At 43.3% G+C, this 21107-nt stretch overlaps 1 protein-coding gene across 1 annotated transcript in view; it reads right to left on the bottom strand.

Moving 5' to 3' along the window:
* CSNK2A2 (casein kinase 2, alpha prime polypeptide) overlaps window positions 1-20908 on the bottom strand; it is a 35101-nt gene extending 14193 nt beyond the window's left edge. Inside the window, exons 1-4 of the mRNA XM_014545515.1 lie at window positions 20708-20908; window positions 10451-10552; window positions 8206-8256; window positions 2720-2779 (exon numbers count right to left, since the gene is read on the bottom strand). Of these exons, the coding sequence (XP_014401001.1) occupies window positions 2720-2779; window positions 8206-8256; window positions 10451-10552; window positions 20708-20908 (414 nt within the window). The remainder of the gene's footprint in view (window positions 1-2719; window positions 2780-8205; window positions 8257-10450; window positions 10553-20707) is intronic.
* Between the last annotated feature and the right edge of the window lie 199 nt (window positions 20909-21107).

The raw sequence follows: 21107 nt of genomic DNA, 5'->3' as shown, positions 1-21107 counted from the left end.
TCTCTCTCCCTTCCTCTCTGTAAAAAAATCAATAAAATATATTTAAAAAAAAAAAAACTATAGTGGTAGAGGTCAGACTATAATCTTCAGCGAAGGGGACACTGAATAGAAAGGGGACAAGAGAGCCTTTATGGGTTTTCATACCATTCCCCACCAGAACTTCCTGCAATGAAGAAACACTCTATCTCCGCACTGTCCAATACGGTAACCACAGCCACACGAGGCCACTGGGTATGTACAGACTATAATCTTCAGCGAAGGGGACACTGAATAGAAGGGGGACAAGAAAGCCTTTATGGGTTTTCATACCATTCCCCACCAGCCCTGCCCAACAGAACTTCTGCGATGAAGAAACACTCTCTCTCCGCACTGTCCAATACGGTAGCCACAGCCACACGAGGCCACTGGGTATGTGGAATGTGAATAACAAAGCTAAGAAGTTCACTTAATTTAAATGCCTACCTGCAGGCCGAAGCTATTCTGGACAGCATAGTTCTGTGTAGATTTGGGTAAAGGTTTTACTTAGGTAAAATCCAAAAAAACTGTACACTTAAGATTTAGTCACTTCGTTTATGTAGGTTCTACTTCAATTTGATTTTCTCTTTTGTTTTAAAGCAAAGCTGTAGCAAGACTCCCGTGGCCGTGCCTCTAAGATAGACCAGGGCTCCTGAGGACAGACCTCCCTGAATCTGAACCAGACCCAACTCTGCCCAACTCGTGAGTCACGAGCAATCATGGCAGCCTTCAACCCGTTTCTACATTTTCAAGGTTTATTTATTTATTTTTTTTATTTTATTTATTTTTTACAGAGAGGAAGGGAGAGAGATAGAGAGCTAGAAACATCGATCAGCTGCCTCCTGCACATCTCCTATTGGGGATGTGCCCGCAACCAAGGTACATGCCCTTGACCGGAATCGAACCTGGGACCTTTCAGTCCGCAGGCCGACGCTCTATCCACTGAGCCAAACCGGTTTTGGCATTTTCAACGTTTAAATGCTGCCTCTTCTCCATCCCTGTCCCGTCTCCCCCAGAGAGAACATCTAGTGAGTGCTGGTTCTGTTATCTTGCCTAGTCTTTGCCCAGATGAATTAGGACGCACACCTGGGATGTGAGATTCGCCCGATGAAAGGAAATTCACAAAGGGGATTAATTCTTTTGCCAAGTTTACTAGTCAGACTCCCTGTGGAGCTACTGGCATGCTTTTAAATTCCTTGGGGGAATTCTTTCAGTTTTAAAGTCTGGTCGTTTCTGACCACTAAGCACGAAGGACGTTTTCCCAATTTCATCTGGGGTTCCATGCCTCGTCAGCAGAAAGTACGCCCCTACCACCTCGCTGCTGCCCCTGGAAAACAGAGAGGACACCAGACAGCGGGCGCCGCCCGGGTGAGCAGCTGTGAAGACCTGCGTCACTGGATGTCTTACCTGGTCTATGGGCCACTGTGCCGGGTTTCAACCTTACCTTTGGGGTGCTGGCCTACCTCAAACTCTTGGTATTTTGTTCAAGCAATGATTCCCAATTCCATCAAAACTCCATCTTGGCATTTTTCAACAACGCCAACACCTCCGTCACAGTCCACAGGCCGACGCTCCACCCACTGAGCCAAACCGGCCTCAGCTTCTATGTTCTTTCAGAGGTTCTTAATTTGAGATCCACACCCCTCCTAAAACTTACACAGGCACTTCTGGAGTGATTTCACTGTTTTCATTAGATTCTTAGTGCTCCATGACATTAAAAAACTTAGGAAACATCGGTCCACTCCATTTCCTAAACCTTTTTAGAATTCTTTACCTAAATATTTACCTAGACAAACTACAAGAGATCACTTCTCCATCAATCAGTAATGCTTGAAAATCTCAGTCTTGGGATTAGTAAGTCTCCTAGAAGGTCCAGCCATCACTCTCCCTGCATGTCAAGGTTAACTAGCCAGGGCTAGAGGCTGGGTTGTCTCATATAAGAAGGGGATTATAAGAGACGGCAAGAAAGAGATGGCCAGGAATGCCTGCTATCCTGGTATGCACGTCCCTCCACAATGTGACCTCAATGCTCTGCCCATCGAGAGGTGGGATCCACTTCCCACCCGTTGAGTCTAGGCTTAGCCACGTGACTTGTTCTGGTCAACAATTAGAAACATGACACAGAAGAGTGCTTACATGGCACTTACACTCTTGCTGTTAGACCTGCACGGGAAGGGCCCAGACTAGCCTCCTGGGGGACGAGGCCTCAGCTACTCCAGCTGCCATCCAGACGTGAACGAGGCCATCCTGGACCACCCTAGACCATCGTGACCAACTGGCCCAGTTAAGCTTTCCCAGACCAAAAGACTCACCCAGCCAACCCACAGAATTATGAGAAATAATAAACTATCTGTAAAAAGTCGCTAAGTTTGGGTGATTTCTTATGCAGTAAAATCAATAGTAAATATTGATTAAGCAGCAAAAGGAAACCCAGGGGCAATAAGAGCTCTGAAGACGGAGGCTCTAATCTCTGCTATGATGCCCCTGGACTTGGCCATCTCTGTCAGTTCCACTGGGAACTTTCTACGTAAAGATCCCATGATGGAGGCCTCAAGGAAAAAAACACACCCCAAAACAACAAACAAACAAAACCTCCAAGTACTCTGGGTATCAAGAAACATCCTGCTCGTTCTCTGTTCTCTCAAAAACTCCCCCCTTAATGAATAAGCCTGAACAGAATTCACTGTCCACGGATGCCACTTACTTTAAGTAGTTCATACATATAAAACCGGATATCAAAGTCTGTCAGGATCTGGTAAAGTTGCTGAAACAGATTTCAGAAAACAAAGTTATGTTAGTGTCATTACATCTTGTCATCCAAATGTTGGTCATTATTCTCTGTCAACTTTAAGCATGAGTCACTAAAGAATCCCAGAACTTTTTACTCCCTGACCTGCAACAAATGGGGACACAGACTACAGAGGGTCTAATCCTTCAGCCTTCCAAAGAAAGAAGAAAGGAATTCCAGGGAAGAAAACCATTTATTCCAACTTGGCTCCTTTAAAAACATGTTTAATGCTCCCTGATTTCAACCCCCACAATCGCACTGTCTTGGAGATGAAGCCGCAGTTGTCCAACCGCACGTCAAACAAACCCGCCCCACTGCGGCTGTAGAGCAGTGGTCGACAACCTTCCGGACCTCACGGACCAGCAGCGGTCCGCAGACCACTGGTTGGCGACTGCTTCGTGGAGAAGACCCAGTTCTGTGGATAGGAGACCCTGAAAAACTGCATCAGCCCATGTGGGAAAACAGTGGCAAGACAGCCTGTTCGCGAAAGAAACACGAGGAAAACCAACTGCTACAGCATTCGGAAATGGCGAGACTTAAAAAATCGATACCCTCCACTCCTCCCAAACCAACACCAGGCTGGGAAGAGAACACTTCATAGGCAATATTGATGAGAACTAACTAAATCAATGTTTTAGGGAAAAGAAAAAAGGAGAGGCGGAGTGAAATGTTAAACAACTGATTCACAAATGAACATTTTCATGATTGATAATCCAAAGACCCACCCACTGGGAGATTTTTGAAATTTTTCAATTTCTAAAAGGCAGAGTAGTTTTTATGAATCAGGTTCATTCAAACACGAACCCTTGTCAAAACTCTATTATTACTTTTGATCATCAATTCCAAGTAGATCTCATTCCCCATCGGTCCAAGCAGCACTCACTTCTGATGAAATTAATCAGCACACCTTTATGAAATACTAGAGGCCTGATGCACGAAATTCATGCAAGGGGCTCGGCCCTGACAGCCCCAGCTTCGTCCAGAAGGTCGTCCGGCTGTTTGGTCTGGCTCGGCCCTCACAGCCTCAGCTTCGTCCAGAAGGTCCGGCTGTTTGTCTAATTAGCATATTAGCTCTTTGTTATATAGGATGTTTTGTTTCTCCTTTATTGGAAGACTCAAGCAATAAAGAGAGAAGCTCTTCAGGAACAGAGAACAGTGTCTGTGTAATAAAGGGGGAGGGGTGGGGAATAAAACTACATATTCACACTTGCTTAGATCTGTAAGAATGATGAGATTAATAAAAAGTGGTTTCATATATATGGGGGGTGGGGAAGGATGGACACGGAGGCACAGGGGAATAGATGTTTCCTGCATACCAGTTCGTATTTTAGATATAGGCAAATACATTACCTGCTCAAAACAATTTTTTTTGATTTGCTAAAAATCAAATGTAACAACTTCTAAGAACACCAGGACTTCTTTTTCAAATGTCCCCTTTTAAATCAGAGTGACTCTCCCTCCAGCCTAGTAAGGCTGTCTGATTTCATCAACCCCAGGCAGCAGCCAGCTCGGGCACCACAGAGAATGGAACCAGACGTTTCAGTACACATACCGGTGGTGCCCACTGAGGCTGGCCCGGTTGGGCCCAGCTGCACTCAGGCACAAGGGCACAAACACCTCTGCACCATTTCTCAGGAGATTCAACTGCGTAGCAGCCCAACACTCAAGTGTTTTGTTCTCCCCAGCACACCCCCAACCTGTATGTACGAAACCAGGCGAAGATACCATCTCTGCGTGTCAGGTCAGCTTCTCCCGTGAGAGTTAAGGAGATCCCTCCCAGAGATGATGCCAAGTTGAACCTCAAGTCAATAAATAGGCCATAAAAGGGAAAACAGCATTTACTACCCCTCACAGGCCTGGGAAAGATTATTTCCAGAAATGAATATGGACTATTTTACTAGCTGGGTGTTATCTGTGGAAGGTAGTATCATGTGGTATCTATATCACACATCTGTGTAAATGAATGTCCTTGGTCTGCCAACATAGCATTCCAACTACTCCATCCAATATCAATTTTATACAGTACAAAAAAACACTAGCTGAATATAGTGCTTAGGCCTAACACATTCTAAGTATTACCATGTATCTTTTACTATCACTTTGACACACATGAAGTGTTATACCTGATGATTTCCAGGAGAAATCGACCAAAACAGTACCTCTACCATAAAATGAAATATCAAGGGAAAAAATGAATAAGGCCCTAAAAGATCTGAACTAAATTACCAAGCTTGATATAAAAACTGTCCATGTACTAAAGTCACAAGCATCAATCATCAAAAGATTCCAAATAATAAACATTATATGGATCAGGTTCTCTGGACACAGTGCAATCAAACTAGGAATCAATAATAAAATAATTTTTTAAAAATGGGTTCTGGATCATATGTTCACAACCATACAGCTGAAAAGGACATTCCCAGGACAGTAATCGCTGGGACACCTTTTAGTATGGACTCTATACTGTCTATTAGGTGGCATGACTGCATAAATATTAAATTTCTTAAGTGCACTGTGGTCATGTAGGAAAATATCCTCCACCCAGTGCTAGCATATTGAGGAGTGAAGTAACACAATGTCTGCAACTTACTTTAAGATGACTTCAGCAAAAAGACAGAGATAAAGAGGGGAGTGGCGGGGGCGGGGGGGAGAGAAATAACTGCAAATGTGACAAAATATTAACTGGTAAATCTAGGCGAGTAGCATAAGGGTACTGACTGTGCTACTCTTTCCAATTTTCAGTAGGTCTAAAAATGTTCAAAGTAAAGTTTGGAGAGAAAAACCCAAATCCACAAGATGGGACTTTGTATTTCTGCTTTGAAAATGATACAGAAGTGAGTTCCATAACCATGAAATGTAGCGAAAATAGTGCTTGGGGTTTACAGACCAGGAAAGATGGAGCCCGGCCGGCGTGGCTCAATGGTTGAACTGACCCATGAACCAAGAGGTCACCAGCTCAATTCCTGGTCAGGGCACATGCCTGGGTTGTGGGCTCCATCCCCAGCAGGAGGCAGCTGATCAAGGTTGATGTTTCTCTCTACACTGATGTTTCTGTCTCTCCCTTTTGCTTCTCCTCTTTCTAAAATCAATAAACACGTATTAAAAACACACACACACACACAAAAACTCCATGACATTTCAGATACATGTATGAGCATAGAAATTCACCAAAAAAAAGAATTTGAAAAACAGAGAAAAGGCATGAAGAAAACATAATGTGGGGGAAAAGACACATTTTCTCAGTGAGAAAATAGAAGATATTACATAAAACATAAAAGAACAGGATACTATTTTAAAAGGTCCGGAGAACAAAACAGAGCTCTACGATAGGAAGTCTAACATCCGAATGAGTTTGAGAAAGTGAGAACAAAGAAGGGAAGAAAATCAAAGAACATGAAAAATACTTTTGTGAAACAGAAGGACACGAGTTTCTAGACTGAAAACGCCCAGTTAGTATCCAGAACGAAGGATGAAAGCGACCCATATAAAAGCATGTCACGGGGCAGCTTCAGAGCCTGGGCAGGAAGGGAGACCCTGCAGGCTTCCAGAGAAAAACAAGAGACAATCACAGACGATGAAACCACAATGGCTACAGTGGTAAGAGCAGAACAATCTCTTCAAAAGGCTGAGAAAATTATTAATTACAACCTAGAATTCTATACTGTGGAAAATATGTTAGTTGGGAGGATAAAATAAAGATGTTTTCAGATATGCAAGCCTCTAAAAACATTAAAATCCCATGATCCTTTTTGAAAAAGCTCCTAGACAATGTATCCCATCCAAACATCCCCTTTGTAAGAAGTCAGATTTCTCTAGGGAATTAAACACTGACCTTCTGCCAGTTGTCAAATCCACCTGGCAATTCAACAAACACAAATGCTGAAGTGAAATTTTACATGTGGCTGGACAGCTGGTAAGAACTCATTAGGAAGCAGAGGCATTTAAAACTAAGGGATTTTAATATGAAGCTCCATGAAGATTGGCTTTGAAATGTTTGCATTAGAAAGATGTTTGGCTTCATGAAAGCCTGTTTATTTCTTCAGAAACACACACACATACACACACACACACGCCTTGATAAACCGGGGTCACTCATAGCAAATTAATGAAAAAAATGTATACCCCACTTTTGCGAGTTCACTATTGGAGTCACAAGGAAACTTGTTACATATGAGGAATGCAACACTGTATATAAAACTTGCTTATTGTTTTATAAGTGCTTATTGTTCACTGATTAACTTTAGAGCACTTTTAGAGTGATTACCTAAGAAAAATTAAGTGCGAGGGTAAGGTTCTTTTATTTTCACCCAAAAGCATCACTCCTGACAGCATATTTCAACTGCTGATTTGATGTCCCTAACTTCCATCCCAACAAAACCACAAGCTTTTATTCACTGGCAGAGTTGTAATCACCGAAAAATCTCTTAATGCCCCTAAAATCAACACCACTTTTGATTTTTAAAAAACTTTCTTCTCATATTGGTTTTCATATTGTGCTCTACCATGTCCAGCATGCCTGGCCCCCAAACCTTGACATGAGTTAAGGTTGGGGTGTTTGAAAAACACTAAAAACAAATTCATGAAAAACCGGCTTAATACTCTGCTTTTGAAGAACACATCATAGTCTACATTAATATAAATATAAGAACTGTATGAGGCTGCCTGGCACAGATGCCCCAGGAGCCCCCGAGGTGTCTGGGAGCACCTGGACCTGAATGGACCCAGGGGGTAGGGACTGCTTAAAGGCTGGGGCTTTAGCGCTTCCTGCTGGTGAACTGGGGGGCTGGGCGCTCAAGTCCAGGAGAGGGAAAATGAGTATCTTTTTAAATGTCTACAGATGGTGCATGTTCTCTCCAGAGATGCTTCCAGTTAAAGAAATAATTTAAGAGTCGGGTATCTTAATAAAATGTGCAATGCAAAAAAAAAAAAAAAAAAAAAGAAACGTAAATAACCAGGGCAGGGCTTTTCTGCGCCATCTGCTCTGTATACAGTGTGCATGAACACACACCATCTGAGAGTCTGAATCCAATGTATTGCATCTTTTCACGAGCCTTGCATCCACTCATCACTTCCTATCAGCAATGTAAGTAAGATTCCTAAGAAAATCAAAGGTAACATCTACCTAAAGCTGTCGTCTCAAAGAGGAGTGGAAGCATTAGTTTAGACCCAGCCCAGCAGCTGTTCCCAGAGCAAGCGAGGCAAAGGGTGATGAGTAACTACACCAAATGCAAGAGCTCTAACCACTGTCTGCATCCTGGAGTCATGCCAGAAGGAATCCAATGTGTGATTTCCTGCTCTCACCAATGACCTTTCTGCCCTCGTGTTCTAGAGTATCAGCAGTTCTTATTGCCACCACCCACCCCCAAAACCCTCGCAAGCAGAAAGAAAAAGTATATACGTACCTTAAAATCTGTATTATTGATATATTCAAATACCAAAGCTGGTGTCTTTGACTGCAAGAAAAAAATATAAATTATTAAATATTCAAACCATAAATGTAGTTTCTTCTGTCATACAGCCCATCCTCAAATCCCACTTAGATGAAAAGGATTCACCCCCCAGGGAGAGACTAGCAAGAAAGTATCCTCTTGAAATTTTATGCCTGGAATTTGCTTCAAAATAACAGGATGGTGGGCAATGGGAGGGTGGGGAAGTGGGTGGGGTACGGACGACACGAAGTTGGCCAGGAGCTGACTTAGTGCTAAAACTGAGTGCGGTGTGCAGGCAGGTGCATGATACTACTCACTTTACTTTTGTAAATGGTTGGAATTTTTCATAATAAAGTTGTTTGTTTCTTTGTTTGTTTTTAAAAGGGGCACATTCTCTGACCAACCTGTCCACCGGGCCTGGCACGTTATGCGAAGATTTATACTCTCGAGGTTTCAGTTTGCCAACTACGAAAGGAGCGACATGTTTTCATCTTGGTTTAGCGAGCCAGACGCATTTTATAGAATTATCATAGGTCTTGGGGCTCTAGCACAGGTCTTTTCAGGATCCGAAAGGAAATTATCTATAATTATCAGTAAGCCACAATGTGAAATTACTTCCTCAAGTATTTTTAAAGCACTATAATCTTTGATGCAATGAATACAAAATAGTCAATATTTCCTTGTTGTAAACAGATTTTCAAATGTCTAGTTTACTTAAGTGAGGTAAAATAATGCGAATTGGCAGTAATAAGCTTTCGAAACTGGGAGAAAAGCAGGGGCTTAAGAGCATTATAGGAAGAAACAATCATCCCAGAAATCTTTCCAGCCGGGAAGTTTTGCCGAAGGAAGCAGATGAAAGTTACCTAGGCGACAGGCCACAGTGCACCCACACCGGCCTTTGCCAGGATGAGCGGCTGTCCCGGCCAAAGGGTCCCCACCAGCCCGCGCTGAGGGTTTCACCACCAGACCTCTCTACAGGTGGGGGAGAGGGTTCCCTGGTTGTTTCGTCCACTTTAATTACTGGTTATGTATGTGTAACACACACACACACACACACACACACACACACACACACTTTCAGTAACAGATTACAAAAGCAGTGAGATAGCTATCACCAAGCTCCGTGTCACTGCAGAATCAATCTGAGCTGATCAGACGGGGATATATTTGTGCCAATTAGATGGGGTCTAGAATATGACCACCCTTCTCAGTCTTTTCAGGGACCAAAGTAAAAAACTTCCCTTATTCTTCAGGTCAGCAGCCCTGTGTAATTTTGGGCAAATTACTTAACCTCTGTAGACTTCAGTTTTCTTATCTGCACAGTGTGACAATGCAGACAACGGCACCTACCCCCCACTGGACTGCTGTGAGGATTACAGGATGAGATAGTTAAACACTCAGAACAGTGCTGGCACACACATGTTAGCTACCACATTATTATGAGGATATCTTTAGCCGGTAGAAGCAAGGACAATAAACACAAGCTATCATGGGAGAACGGACATATTTGAGGTACAGCAGGTGAAGAACAGAAATGGGATGGGAAGTGATACCAAAACAGCCTTAATCATAAACACTTAAGGTTAAGTCACTCCCGGGAAGAGACAAAAAAGTAAACAGCTCTACTAAAATGGCTCAAAATTAAGCATTTTAACAAAAATATTTCAGATGTTTCTGGATATACAATGTGGCCCCTAACAGGGGATGCTGAATTCAAGACCAGCATGAGAACCAGCAAGCTCGCCTCCTCGAAGGTCAGTGGGCCCGGGACCTGCTCAGCTCTCTACGCCAGGTGTCCACGTGGAGATTCTCAGTTCTTCCTTCTGTGACCCCAGATTTTCAACAGAAGGTAAAATAATGCTGATTGGTAGGCATAAGCTTCAAAACTGGGAGAAAAGCAGGGTCTTAAAGGAGGTAGTCAGCAAACATCTGTAAGCTGAATCAGGATAATGAGGTAATACACCTGGGCAGGGATTTGCCTATCTAACAGACAGGTTAGGTTCTATGGAAGTGGTGGTGGCTATTTGCACATTGGGCCACCATGATTTTTTTTCTGGTTTTCAAAATCATTCAGTAGAAAAGACAAACACAATCATCCTCACTATATAATATTTCTCAGTATTTTAGGGTCTCTCTCTCTCTCTCTCTCACACACACACACACACACACACACACCCTCACTCTCTCTCTCCCTCTCCCCCAACCATCAGGCACCTACCACAGGGTCCTTCACAGTGTCAATCAGCTTAATGATATTTGTTCCACCACGAAGGTTCTCCAGAATCTTAACCTCTCGTTTTATCTTCTTTTTCTTCACTGGCTTAAATACACAAGAGTAATCAGAAGTAAGACTCCCTTGAAAATCATTAGAACTTTAAAACGACATTAGCTAATCAAATAGATAGTGCACTATCTTGTACACTGGGTTATGTTCAAAAGCACGTCTAAATAGAAGAGAAAAAAAATAGAGATAAAATGGATCTGCCCATAAGAGCTTATAGGATTAAGTTAAACAATTTACAGACTTATAGCTTATGTCAAATCTTTAAGTAGGGCACTTAAAATTTTTGAACACCATGTCATACTTTAAAAATAAAATGCTTACTGGGTTAACTGCCAAGTGGAAAATGTTATAGCTCTGAACAGCTGTATATCATGCACCCACAAATGGAAAAACTTAAACAAAATGGTGAGACACCTGCTCTTCCAACGAGTTACATGTAATTTTGTCTTCCAGGAGCGAAGACCAGTTCACTGACATCAAGTTACAAACTTGTTTCCCAGCTGCTGGCTCCCATTTCCTGTCGCCACTCCCATTTCCTTAATATCTAGGATCTGAAATCAGCACAGAGCCAGTAAAAATTCCCAACAGACCCCATTCCCAAAGAAAGAGATGATGGATCAGCAACAGGAGAAAACTGATCTGATGCAGCAGTGATTGAAAACCTCTGCTACTGCTAATCTTTCAATCTGCCCGACAGGAAAGTTTCAAGACTTTAATCAGAAATACTGGCATTGCACATTACTTCTTTTTTCTTTTTAATATATTTTTTAATTGATTTCAGAGAGGAAGGTAGATAGAAACATCGAGAGAGAATCATTGATTGGCTGCCTCCTGCATGCCCCCTACTGGGGGGGGAATCAAGCCCACAACCCGGGCATGTGCCCTTGGCCGGAATCGAACCTGGGACCCTTCAGTCCACAGGCCGACGCTCTGTCCACTGAGCCAAACCGGCTAGGGCACACATGTTGCGTCTTATCTTACGGGGGCTAAAGTGTTTGAAGAAGGAAAATAAGCATATCACAATCAACAATGTTTTATAAAGCACTTAGCAGAGCACTGGCACATAGTAAGCACCCAATAAATGCCAGCTTTATTATTTTCAAATTTGTAGTTAGTAATAAGTCATATTTCATCTTCACAAAATTCCCATGTAGTAGATTCAGCCAAGCTGAGCTAGTGGCCCAAGGGTCACACGGCTAGTAGTAAAGAGTGGGGGCAGGAATCCCATCTAGACAGTCTGACTGCAGGTCTCACTGGAAGCCACTGTGCTTTCATTTCCCTAGTGTGGCTACGTAACTAACATAACTAAGGAAAAGGGGCATTCCATCTGAGACACTGTTACAACAGCACAGGCAGAGGCCAGTGGATCTGCCATGAAACAAGATATAAAAAGCCCGTGTGCGTGTGTGTGCGTGTGCGTGTGCGTGTGTGTGTGTGTGTGTTGGTGGTGGAGGGGGAGGATATAACATAATACACATGTCAGAGAAACCTCCATCTATTGTTGGTCACTAAGCTACAGCTTTGAACCAAACAGAGAGGGAGCAGATTATGAAACACGGAGCATCTGCCACACCTATAAACGCGGTGCTCAACTGAGAGACTGGATCTCGCTGCATCCTTCCATGGCAGCTGCCAGCGATCATGCCCACTCCACTCTGCCAGGCTTCCCAGCAGATCTGGCTACGGTGTCCCTTCCCCATCTCCACTTAGCCATCTTAGTCCTTATTCCCAGTTTCATAATTAGGGAGGCTCAATACTTTGGGAAAATGAAGCATTCAAACTTGAAGCCACAGAAGGACATTCTACACAATAAGTAGTCTGAACAACTGTTCGACTAAAAAGATAAGACAACTGAATGCAACACATGATCTGGGATTTTCTTTTATATAAAGAACATTATAAAGACAACTGACAAATGTGAATGGGGACTACAGTTTCACTAACAGCATCATACCAATGCTAATTTCTGATTTTTGATCCTGGCACTGTGGGTTATGTAAGAAGTTGTCCTTGATTTCAGGAAATACACACCAAAGGAGGGATGACTGCAATTTACTCTCAAGCACTTTTAAAAAAGAAGTAAAATAAGTATATATACACACACACAGATGTGTGTGTGTGTGTGTGTGTGAGAGAGAGAGAGAGAGAAAGAGAACATGAGAGAAGAATAAAGCAAAAAGAGAGAGAGAGAGAGAGAGAGAGAGAAAGAGAACATGAGAGAATAAAGCAAATGTTAACATTTGAGAAATCTGGGTGAAAGATATATAGGAATTCTTACAACTCTTCTGCAGGTCTGAAATTATGTCAAAAAGTTTAAAGAAAACTAAAGGCTGGTTATCATTATCTATAAATTCTGCCAATGCTACCAGTATAGTCAATGTAAAAAAATTCTAGTTTTATTATCCACTTTAGGAAAGCAATTACAGATCTGTGGGAGTGGTAACAGGAAACAACAGTTTATTATCCACTTTAGGAAAGCAATTACAGATCTGTGTGAGTGGAAACAGGAAACAACAAACAAAACAACCACAGCCCTGGCTGGGTGGCTCAGTTGGTTGGAGTGTTGTGCTGTACACAAAAAGTTACGGGTTCGATTCCTGGTACAAAACAACCACAGCCCTGGCTGGGTGGCTCAGTTGGATGGAGTGTTGTGCTGTACACAAAAGGTTACGGGTTCGATTCCTGGACAGGGCACATATGGGAGGCAACCGATCAATATTTCTCTCTCACACTGATATTTCTCTCTCTCTCTCTAAAACTAACAACATCATATCCTCAGGTGAGGACTAAAGATAATAATAAAAAAATCAACCACAGCCAGAAGCCTGTATACACCAAAAGCCCTCCTTTTCTACCAGTGGACTGCACAGGGGTAACCCATTAAAAGAGTTGCTTTTATCACGGTGCCACATATAAAGCTTTGCTTGGCTCTCCTGTTATTCAGCAACAGGTCAGACAGGCGCCTTGTTCCTGGGCAAGATGAAGATATCTTTCATTATGTCTAAAGGCAACTTACAGAGCATGCAAACATATTTTGCTGCTCAAACGTCACCTGTCTAACAACTTCCCAAACAAGAGATTGGGGACAGCAGGGCGGAGTCACGCAACAGCTGGAGTCCTAGCATACTGACGAGAGACCAAGGGATTGCGAAAGGCAGTGACCTACAGCCCAGGACGTGCCCTCCAGAGCACGGGCACCTGGTCTCCACAGGAACAGACTCCAGGTAACTCCCTTTAGCCTCAGCATAGTCCTCGGAACCTGGGAGATGCTTCAGAAGCTACAAAACCAATGAGCTCTCAGGGAGTGAAACTGACCACTTTAATTCTACAAACAGAACTGGAGAGAAAAAGAGAGGATTTATAAGGGGGGGACCCTCACACCCTAAGGAAAACAGATCATGAATTTTACAGGAACGAGGACGCTCTGACTCTCTAGACCAGTGTTTGCACTCATTCACCATCAGGAACGGCCAGTGGAGAAGATACATACATTTCCATGACAATCTCACCATTTCATCTCGCAGGCTAGAAAAAGTCTCTCCCAACTAAGGTTCATGTATTACAAGTCCGAGATTATGTGTTTAAAAGATTCTAACTGAATCAGCTTAGCCGTTTTCCAAACAACAAAAATTTGTTTTTTTACTCAAAATCTAGTAGAGAAAATGGCACATAGCTTTTAAAAAGAAATAAAGTATTAAATCAAGTTTCAAAATAAATGAATTTTGGCACACACCTAGAGAGAATAAAAGGAAGGAAGGAAGGAAGGAAGGAAGGAAGTAAGGGCCTTTTCAGGTTTCTGCCCACACAGTGAAGAGTCCCAGCTATTCAGAACCTTGTTGGATGTAATCCAAGACTAAGGTACTTTTTCTCTATTCTTATGTACCAACACTTCCAAATTTTAAAACAAAAGACAAGTTTAGTAATGGCATACTTGGAAACACAAAAGTTGACAGTTAGTAATCTCTCCTATTTAGTTACTCAGAGCTACTTTTAAAAAAGCCAGGCCCTAGCTGGTTTGTTTCAGTGGATAGAGCGTTGGCCTTTGGACTGAAGGGTCCTGGGTTCGATTCTGGTCAAGGGCACATGCTCGGGTTGTGGGCTTGATCGCCAGAAGGGGCATGTAGGAAGCAGCTGATCGATTCTCTCTCATCATTGATGTTTCTATCTCTCCCTACCTCTCTGAAATGAATAAAAATCTTTTTTTAAAAAAGCCAGATCTGAGAATGACTTCAATTATTAGCATTTAATTATTGTCTATCTCTCCCTACCTCTCTGAAATGAATAAAAATATTTTTTTTTAAAAAAAAGCCAGATCTGAGAATGATTTCAATTATTAGCATTTAATTATGATTGAACTAGAGGCCCGACTGGGGCAAGGGGGGGGGGGGGGGAAGCAGGGCACACTGGCACGGTGCCCTTGGGGATGTCCGACTGATGGTTTAGCTTCTGGCTGAGTGGCACTCCCTGTGTGGGAGCGCATTGACCACCAGGAGGAAGCTCCTGTGTCGAGCATCTGCCCCCTGGTGGTCAGCAGCCGGTCGTTCTGCTGTTTGGTCAATTTGCATATTGGCCTTTTATTATACAGGATATGTAAACTAACATCTACCATCAAAGATATAAGAATAAATCCCAGCAAATACTAACAGGCAAAGTTCCATTTTAACTTCTTTACATCTCAAATTAATTGATAATTCAAGACAGACAGGACTACAGCTCAAAACTTTCAAATCTGGATTTACTTTTATTCCATTACCAAAGCCACAATTGCCCCACTAAGTTACAAATTTCATCATCTGCAATAAATAATTACGAAGAACACTGGCTGCCAGGAATGCAGGATAAAGTAAGGAAGAACATTCAGCCTGGATGGTGGCATTTACTTCATCTTGGTAGCATCTCTAAAATCTGCTGGAACTGAACTAAATGTAAACACTATCTGAGCAATGTTATTTCTTCACAGCAACTTTCCCCCTAATCTTTCAAGTCTCATCTTTCCAATTACATTATCAGCTCCTTGAGGCTAACTGTTTATTCTCAGGATTTAATTTTTTTTTAATTTAAAAAAGTGATGCATACAGCAGGCCTTTTGAATCTCATCGCAAGAATGGTAGTCCTTTCTACTACTGGTTCTGTCCCCTAAAAACATTCACTTGCCCCAACTGGCATATTGTTATTATTTGTATTGCTTTATAAGTGCCAGGCACTGTGTTAAGCACATTTTAATCAACATTTAATAGTACTGCCCTAGCCAGTTAGGCTCAGTGGATAGAGCGTCAGCCTGTGGACTAAGGGGTCCTGAGTTTGATTCCAGTCAAGGACACATACCTCGGTTGCAGGCTCCTGGCCCTGGTTGGGGGCATGCGGGAGGCAATCAATTGATGTGTCTCTCTCTGTCTCTCCCTCTCCCTTCCACTTTTTCTAAAAATCAATAGAAAAAATAGCCTAGGGTGAGGATTAAAAAAAAACAAAAACATTTAATAGTCCTCTGAGAAGAGTATTTTTAACACAGAGGCACAGAGTTTAAATAACGGCTCAAGAACACAGAGCTTCTAAGTTCTGGCATTAACATCTGAATCCAGGCAGCTTGTTTCCCAAGCCTCTGTCAGGAAAGAAAACGACTGTGTAGATTACTAAACACTCTCCTCTATCTACCTGCCCATTTATCTAGATCTCATTTGATTCTCCCAACAACCCTGTGAGTTAAACAAGAAAGGCATACCCATTTTACAGATGAGAAAAAAGTCAAGGGGGTGTAAGTTAAGCTGCTTCTAGAACCCCCATCTTCTGCCCTCCGTTTTTAGCACTTCTCACACTATACCACCCTGATTTTGAGGCAGCAGATCCTAAAAGTAGGCTCTAGAGACTAGCCATCCGGATCCATGCTCTATACATAAAAATGGGTATCAAGATATATCAAGATACTATTTTCACACATGGTTTACTCTCCAAAAAAATCTAATATATTAAAGGAATAAACCATCAACTAAAAAATGGCAAGTGGTCATGAGACTTGGAGGAACTGTATGGATTTAAAAATGTAAAAACACTGGCCTGAGGCTTCAAACCAAGAAAGTAAAGGAACATTTCACTTGTGCATTAAACGTGCTGCTGAGGATACAAATCAGAACCCCATCTGTATCCACACTTCACCCAGCAGCCACCAAAGTCAAGTATTTCCTTTCAGAAGGGTACCCCAAAAATCACCAGCAACAAGTACTCTGACTTCTAGTGAGTGTGCGTCAATCCTCCCAGTACATCAAGTCAAGTATCCAGCAAATGTCCTAACTGTGCCCCTGTCTCCCAGGAGAGGAACACAGTCCTAAACCTAGCTGTGCCCTCTCCTGACCACCTGACCCTACGCACACAGCATGCTCTCTCTGGGTCTTGCTTTTAAAAATACGGTACAGCTCTTAACTCCTAATTAGGAAATCGTTCAATTTAAAGGGTCCCCAGGACCCCGAGAAGGGCTAAAATGCACACACAAGTGGTGTTCACAAAATGCTAAAAGTTGTCCAAAAGGGACAAATGCTTTTCACTCTGTGTACTCCTTCCTAAGAAGCACTTCAAAGGAAGTGAAAAATGGATTTTTCAGAATCAGAAGATGGAATTTCAGGCACTAAAGTGGCTTTCTGCCCTGCTATGGGAACCCTTACGATCTCCCACCCCCATTTCTCCTCAAAACAATTTCTGTCAAAAAAGATATAACCAGCCCTGGCCGGGTAGCTGAGTTGGTTAGAGCATCATCCAGATACACCAAGGTTGTGGATTCTATCCCCAGTCAGAGCACATACAAGAAGCAACCAATAAATGCATACGTAAGTGGAACAACAAATCAATGCTTCTCTCTTTCTTAAAAAAAAAAGTGTATGTGCCTCAGAATTTCACTTCAGGATAGACGATAAAATTGTGCTCGCCAAATTTTTTTTCTTTTTTGAGAGTGAGGAAGAGAGAGGGAGAGAGAAAAACATCGATGTGAGAGTGAAACACTGATCGACTGGGAATCGAACCAGAAACCCTTTGGTGCACCGGACAACGCCCCACCAACTGAGCCACAATGGCCAGGGCTGCTCACCAATTTCTAAGTTCCTAAAGCCTCTTAATAACCAATTTGTTTAGATCAATAAAACACTTAGAAATCTACTACTGATGCAAATTAAACGATATAAAATTCCTGTGGGCATTCATCATCCAGCCATTCTCATATACTGCAGCTAAAATATACTAGGCCTACATGAAGAGGAAGCTTTTTCTAGATTTCTCCCAATTATGAGCAGCTGGTACTCTGTTAAGGACCTAATTCCCTATAACCAAACACAACAATAGTTATTAGTCAAAACTTCAACTTCTTGCCCGAGCCAGTCTGGTCCCGTGAATAGAGTGTCGGCCTGTGGACCGAAGGGTCCCGGTTCGATTCTGGTCAAGGGCACGTACATAGGATGCAGGCCCTCCCCCAGCCCATGCCCTGGTTGGGCGCGTGCAGGAGGCAACCAATCGATGTGTTTCTCTCACATTGATATTTCTCTGTCTTTCCTTCTCTCTTCCACGCTCTCTGAAAATCAATGGAAAAATATCCTCGGGTGAGGATTAAAAAAATTTTTTTCCCACTTCTCTGAGTAGAGGAGCACAACTTTGGATAAATGCACTACTCTTTAAAAATATATATTTTTTTAAGTCTACTTTAATCCAGCCTGTCAGAACCATGAGAAAACCACAATAACACTGTCAGTAGTTTCTCACCCTATCCTTCAAATAAAAATCTGGATAGAAATGCCACAGCGCTTTGAAAAACATTAAAGAAGTGAACGAAGTTTTCACCAGAGGAAGAAAGGTGGTTTCTGCTGCTCCCTGAAAAGAACTTGCATCGAGAAGAAACAAGAAACAATACTTCACTAACTAGAGCTCCAAGGGGCCTCCTGTCTTATTCCAGAACACTGGGACTCACAATGCTAAAACGAGCAGTAAGAGACAGGAAGAAATAGGAAACAAGAGTTCTGGCTAAGGGTCAGTTCAACACAGTGATGTTAGAGGAGTTCTTCTTTGTGCTTCGGTTTCTCTCCGTAAAAATAAGCTTCGCGCCCTGACCGGTTTGGTTCAGTGGATAGAGCGTCGGCCTGTGGACTGAAGGGTCCCAGGTTCGATTCCGGTCAAGGGCATGTGCCTTGGTTTCCACATCCCCACCAGTGGGGGGTGCACAGGAGGCAGCTGATCGATGTTTCTCTCTCATCGATGTTTCTAACTCTCTATCCCTCTCCCTTCCTCTCTGTAAAAAAAAATCAATAAAATATATTTAAAAAAAAAAAAAAAAGCTTCAGCTTCCATGTTGGGTTCCCTAAACAATGCATAGTGCAAATTCTCCCAACAGGGGACAACTATCAGCCACTGACCCTATCAAGTCCTCTAAAACTGTGACTGAAGGGTAACCTAGATGAACATACTGTTACTTATGCGTATACGTGAATGCTGTTCCTTTCAAAAACAAAAAACGCAGGAAGTTGCACTCATTTGAAAAATGCTGCCCTCACTCAAAAGTTTAGACGTTGCCCGGCCGGAGTGGCTCAGTGGTTGAGTGTCGACCTATGAACCAGGATTCCCGGTCAGGCACATACCCAGGTTGTAGGCTCGATCCCCAGGCGAGGGCGTGCAGGAGGCAGCTGATCAATAATTCTCTCTCATCACTGATGTTTCTCTCTCTCTCTCCCTCTCTGAAATTAATAAAAATTATATTAAAGAAAAAAAAGTTTAGACGTTTTTCCGGATTTGCTTTCGAGTAAGCAATTCATCTTTCTGAATGCACAGCAGTGGAATATGGATATTCCTAATTTCAACTTATGTCTTGCTTACTTCCTAGAAAGATTCTAAGTAGCTTACATTCAAAACATTTACGCTCATTACAGAGGAGAAAACTGTGCGGCTTCCCCAGGTGACCTCTGGGGAAGGAACCTTTCTTTAAATATTTGTACTTGTGAAAAAAAAAAGGCCATGTGACTTTGTAGGTGCAATTCCCATTTAGGGAGGAGGGGAGGCAAACTCCACATCTTCAAACATCAACTTCTCTTCTCCCTCTCACCCCGTTTCTGACAGCACGGACAACTGCTCATTTCCTTCCAAGGCCTCATCACCGCGCTAGGAGGGTCCTAGGAGTCGATCACTTTTCTGGAAGGTGATTTTCAGAGTGTAAGCCTGACCCCCTCACACTAAACAAGGACACAGGCGCCCTAACGCTGTCCTTCAGACACAAAACTTAACCCCATATTCTTACTCAGAGCCTCTGCAGAATGGCCACATGGACATTGTGCGTCTGTAAAAGTGCTGAGATGAACTACTCTATAGTCTTCTCAAAACGTCACCAAATTCCACGCACACACACTGCGTGATCTGGCAATGAGGAGGACCCCTCACCCATTCCAGGAATGACTTCTCAGTTCTCTAAAACGGTGAAAGCGACACCATCAGTTACCGAAAGGAGAATTTAGCCAACTCTTCATGCTCACAAGACCTTTTGTCACCGAGAGATGACAAAAGGTCAAACTTAGGCTGCTAAGCCAAACCCAGACTGTGCTGTTCCAATGACTATGTTAGCGAGTACTCATCTATTGCTCCCATTACCAGCTGATAAAATAATAAAATAAAATAAACACAATGACACAATGAGGGCAGCGGGCTCGCTCCATCCACCCCACCTGAACTTTTATCCCCAAAGGAGAAACAAGCGATCGTCCTCGGAGGCATTTCCCTCCGTTTAGGCTGCAAACCTCATCTCTGAAGCTGCTGCCAGTTTTCCCAACTTTCCTTCTGGAATAACTTAGAGCCACCAAGAGTAAGGAACAGCCAAGGAGCCCCTGGAATGGTGGGATCTCCCTCATCAGGCTTCCCTTTCTTCTGAATACGCATTTATTTTGTACCAAATGGAGCTCTGGGATTTTCGGGGGGGGGGGGGGGGGGGGGGGGCGTAATTACATTTCAAAACAAGGATGCTCCTGAACGATCATGCTTATTAACTTTGAAACAGGCCTGCATCTTTTCTCCCAAAAAAATGGGGTGGGAGAAGGAATTGGGGGGACATCAGACCCCAGCGATAGACGGTGAGAGCTGGGACTGCTCCCTCTAGAATGCGGCCAGGGAGTCTGGCTCCTTCTGACCTGTGTGTGGGGGGGGCAGGGGGGTGGCAATGCCACTTGGTCAGACACTCACCTTGAGAATTTTTACCACCACTCTCTCATTGTTGGTGATGTTAATGGCCTCAAACACTTCACTATACTTCCCCCGACCAAGTTTCCGAACCAGTTGGTAATCATCTTGATTCCTGGGAAAGGCAAGGGGGACACATAAATGCCAGGACTTGGGGTTCACCCAGCACAGGCCCACCAGACGCCCCCACTGAGCCACGTCCATGCTCCCAGCCCTTGGAGGTGCCTGTCCGCCAGCCACCACTCACTCCCCACACGGAGGCCCCTGCACCCCGCACCGGGCACCCTGCACCCCGCACCGGGCTCCCAACCTCACTGTTCCCTCCTAAGTTGAGTGGAGGGAGAGAGGCCCTGCTCTGAGCCCATCGAGGTGGGGGAGTGGGGGGCCCGGCCCCCAGGAGGCT

Source organism: Myotis brandtii, unplaced genomic scaffold (genome assembly GCF_000412655.1).
Source record: "Myotis brandtii unplaced genomic scaffold, ASM41265v1 scaffold411, whole genome shotgun sequence".
In the NCBI taxonomy this organism is placed as follows: domain Eukaryota; kingdom Metazoa; phylum Chordata; class Mammalia; order Chiroptera; family Vespertilionidae; genus Myotis; species Myotis brandtii.
Note: the sequence above shows the minus strand (reverse complement) of the source record. Positions and strands in the feature narration are given on the sequence as shown.